We start from the raw sequence: 4,507 nt of genomic DNA, 5'->3' as shown, positions 1-4,507 counted from the left end.
TAAAAAAAGTCTAAATATTAATCTAATATTTTGTTATTAAAATTCAACCTAAAACAAAGTCACCTATTAATGTGATATATATTTAATTTATGTTCTCCGCGTTTAACGCGGGTCATAATCTAGTTTTATAATAAAATAGGACCAATCTTATAATAAAGTTTACAGCTTCGCAGCCAATTTATAAATTAGTAGGATAACCGGTGAAATGTCACATAAATAAATACCAAAAAAAGGGTTTGCGTAAGGTAATTATATCTATTAGTAAAAATTATTTACATAATTCAATTAATATGAGTCCAATAAAACACTTTTTGCAACGTCATAATTTAAAGAAAACACTTTTTGCAAGTAATATATACTATCATGACAATGGTATTTTTACACTGTTCATATGAACATTAATCTCACAAAATTACTTTTTAAGATAATCATATCCATCTATCGATCTTAGAAAAGTTAATATGGTTCCTATGAATCTCAACTAAATGATTTTTTCTAAATTAATCTAAGCCCCTCATAAAAAAAAGTTTTAAAAGGTTCATGTAAATATGACTATCAGGAAATGTTTTTTTATAAGATAATCAAAGAAAAAAAAACTTTACATGGTTCATGTGAATTAAATTTCAGAAAACAACTTTAGTAACATAATCATGTCAACCCATCGTATAGAAAAATCTTACGTACTTCATGTGAATATGCATTTCAAAAAATGATTTTTACAAATAATCATGTCCATATGTCATAAGAAAAAAATTTATATAGTTCACATGAAAACATATGAATCTTAGAAAATAGCTTTAGTAAGCTTATCATGTCCATCAATAATAATGAAAAACTTTTACATGGTTCATGTGAATGAATACTTGAAAATAATTTTGGAAAGGTAATCATATCGATCCTTAACGGAAAATTTTACATGATTCAATTAATATGAAAATCCTAAAACGCTTTATGTAAGAGAATATGTCCACCCATCATAAAAATGTTATTTACATGGTTTATGTGAATATGAATCTCATAGAATAGTCTGTGTGATATAATCATGCCCAACCAAAGGAAAAAAAATTAACATGGTTCATGTGAATACAAATCTCCAAAAGTGATAATTTAAGATAATTATGTGCATCCATCACAAAGAAAAAAAATTGCAAGGTTCATACGTTTGAATCTAAGAAAAGGGTTTTTGTAACGTAATCATGTCAACCCATCATAACCAATAAATTTGACATGGTTCATGTGAATATAAATCCCAAAAAATATTTTTTGTGAGGTATTTATTTCTATCTATAATAAGGAAAAACAATTGCCTGGTTCATGTGCAAGAATCGTAAATAAGAGTTTTTATAAGGTAATCATGTCATTCCATCATAAATATTCACCTATCATATAAACAATTTACAAGTTTCATGTGAAAATCAATATAAGAAACAATTTTTTGGTAATCATGTCCACCCATCATAAGAAAAAAATTTAATTTTCATATGAATATTTGAATATGAAAATACGGTTTCTGTAAGGTAATGATCATAAAAAATATCTTTTGTAAGATAATCATGTCCTTACATGATAATATAAATTTTTTTACATGTTTCATGTGAATAAGAATGACTTTTCATCCAAAATACCTTTTCAATAAGTTAAAAAAAAAATACTTTTTAATAAGTTTAAGAAAAACATTTTTTAATAAGCATGTAAAACGTGATTTTTTGAAACTGTTTATTGTTTTCATCCAAAATAACTTAAAAGAACACTTTTTAAACCAAATACTTTTTAAATTATTAATTTATTGACATTTTCATTATAAAAACTTATCCAAACACCTTTTTAAAAAACTTTTTTCACTATCATTATAAACAAATAAGCATCTCTATTTAAAAACTTTTAGAATTCAAAAATTACTTACGATTAAATTACTGTAGGTCAGAATTTTCTTTTTTAGATGCCACTATTACTAGAAATTTATGCATCCTCCCCAACGTACATTACCACCACATGCACACATTCAAGGGCGACCTCACAATAGCGGAGTGTGCCCCTCATTCCTTGATAAACCCAATTAGTTCAAAATTTATATATTTTAAGGTTTTCTTTTTTCTTTTTGTATTTTGTATTTTGTAAAATGCTTCTACTGATTTTATTTTTATTTGTGGATTAGTGTTCAATCAATTACAACATATATTTAAACGAAATTAACAAATATGAGTCAAAGGGACGAGATTCGAATTTAAGTTAACTTCATTTTAAAATGTTTGAGACAAAGGGAAAACATCAATAGACCATGTTGATACTCGTGATTATTTCTTTGTAGATAATCACAAAGCAATGTATATTTTTGATTTATAACAAATTAACATATATAACTTGTGTTTAAACAGGATAAAAGGAACCATTACAGATCTTGAGTGAACAGGAAACGTTAACATATCGTTGTCTCTCTTTTATTTAATGAAAGTGAAACATTGTATTGAAAATTTGAAATAAAGCCTAGCTAAAAGATCTTTTATTTATTTCTGCTTCATAATTCTGCTTAATTCATTCCCATCAGTTTTAGCAAAAGCTCCACCTTTAATAAATAATTAATTCATTGTATTCGAACACATACAATAAGCGTAATCTTTTATTTTGTAAGGACATGATTGATAATTAATCTAAACATGGTTTCTAATTCTGATTACTTCGTATGTATGTTTATGTTCTTATTCTGTTAGTCTCATCTTGACCCTTTGTTTTTAGACGGGGACTTTTTTTTTTGTCTACTTTAAAGATTGAGAGGATTTTGCATGAAATATCGAATACATTTTGATATTCAAAAATTAAAAGCAAACATATATAGAATAAATCATATCGAAAACTTCTTGAAATGTAGAACTCAAAAGCCAAAGCGGCGCCCCCCACTTCTCAGCCAATCATCTACTGCCACTTTGCTTTTGAAGATTTAACAAAAAAGAAACCAAACATCGACCATGCTAAAAATAGAAAGTAACATCTCTCTCTTTCTCTTCAATCTTCACTCCTCTGCTGCAACAACCTCAGCTGGTTTTTCATCTTCCTCCACAGATTCTTTGAGCTCCTCCGTCACCACCGGAGTTTCTTCAGGTACCGCCTCTGTTGCCGCCGGAGTGTCTTCAGGGACTGCCTCAGTTGTTGCCGGAGTTTCTTCCTTGGTTTCCTCAGCAGCCGTCACCTCTTCTTGATCGATTGTCTCTGTCGTGGGTTCTTGTTCTACCTCACTTTTGGGCTCCTCCTCCACCACTTTGGTTTCAGTTTCAAGTGGGACTTCGGCGGTGGGTGGCTGTGGCTCCTCCACGGGTGTAGGAACGTCGACTGAGGTTTCTTCCGGTGACTCCTCAGTCACTGGCTCCGGTGCAGCAACTACTGGCTTGACTTCTTTTGGTGCTTCTGGGGTGATTTCCACCTTCTCCGGTAAAGTGTTTGCAGCCGATTGAACCTGAAACATCCACTAAAAGTTAAAACCGGCCAAACTAATATTTTTACGAAGATTCTAATTATTATAAAAAATGATCACCTAATTAAAAACCACGATCTATATATGTTCTAACTGTTCAAAAGTAGCTAGAGTGATTACCTCAACACTTGCCATTGGGATTCCTTGGATAGATATGATATGATTAGTAAGAACGAAGAGTCTGTTGAGAGAGAGAGTGAAGTGAGTGAAATAAGAGGGATATGAAACGTATTTATAGACCTTCAAAGGCATGTCATGGTTTTAGAGGTGGCAACTTTAAAGGTGTCAAAATATGCATCATCTGAGTTGGAAAAAGGAGTAAAAATCTTATTCTAATAAAAGAATAGTTTTAATTTGTTTATGTCAATTGTCATTTTAATAAACTCCTCATTAATATTATGTCATTTGTCATTTAGATATATTTGGCAACTAATTTCAAAATTCAAATTTATATTTTCTAATTATATGTTAAATTTGAAGTTATAATAACTTTAAAAATTTAATATATCTCTTAATTAATAATTTATTTAAAATAATTGATTAATAATTATAAATTTTTATTATAAAAGTTTAATTAATTTTATAATCCGTGGTTATCACGGGTAATAAACTAGTAAGTAATAATTTAATATGGATTGAATTAGATCGACCGAACCATAAACATTATAAACAACTAATTTTTTAATATTTTAGACTTTCAAAACTGTTATCAATATTTTTATATGATTTACGGGAAAATTAAAATGATTATATATATTAAAGATAATATAATTATTATTAATATAAAAAAAATTATGAATATAATTAATAAATACAATTTTTTTAATATTACAACTACAAAATGAATAATAATGATTTTATCAATTACTCCCTCCGTCTCTATATTATTGTCCACAGACAAAAAACAGACAGATTAAGAAATCATTAACTTTCATAACAAATCAGACAAAAAACAAACAGATTAATTACTTCCTCCATCCCAGTATTATTGTCCACTAATTTTATACAATAAAATAACAGTTTTGTTCTTAGTTTGTATTT

At 28.3% G+C, this 4,507-nt stretch overlaps 1 protein-coding gene across 1 annotated transcript; it reads right to left on the bottom strand.

Moving 5' to 3' along the window:
* Nucleotides 1-2,774: 2,774 nt before the first annotated feature.
* On the bottom strand, nt 2,775-3,742 carry LOC145050543 (uncharacterized). The gene is made up of 2 exons (XM_078998773.1): nt 3,587-3,742; nt 2,775-3,448 (listed from the first exon to the last, which is right to left on the bottom strand). Exons 1-2 carry the CDS (start codon nt 3,716-3,718, stop codon nt 3,008-3,010), a joined length of 573 nt encoding a protein of 190 aa, XP_078854899.1. The 5' UTR covers nt 3,719-3,742; the 3' UTR covers nt 2,775-3,007.
* Between the last annotated feature and the right edge of the window lie 765 nt (nt 3,743-4,507).

Source organism: Lactuca serriola, chromosome 1, assembly GCF_051521515.1.
Source record: "Lactuca serriola cultivar US96UC23 chromosome 1, Lser_US96UC23_V15, whole genome shotgun sequence".
NCBI lineage: Eukaryota > Viridiplantae > Streptophyta > Magnoliopsida > Asterales > Asteraceae > Lactuca > Lactuca serriola.
The sequence above is the reverse complement of the archived record's forward strand: the minus strand, read 5'-3'. Positions and strand labels throughout refer to the sequence as shown.

What these genes read in the sequence shown, in the direction of transcription:
- LOC145050543 (XM_078998773.1), bottom strand. Translation starts at nt 3,718, where the DNA reads ATGCCTTTGAAGGTCTATAAATACGTTTCATATCCCTCTTATTTCACT. An exon ending in TCCCAATGGCAAGTGTTGAG is followed by an intron (nt 3,449 to 3,586) that starts GTAATCACTCTA and finishes TGGATGTTTCAG; the next exon opens with GTTCAATCGGCTGCAAACAC.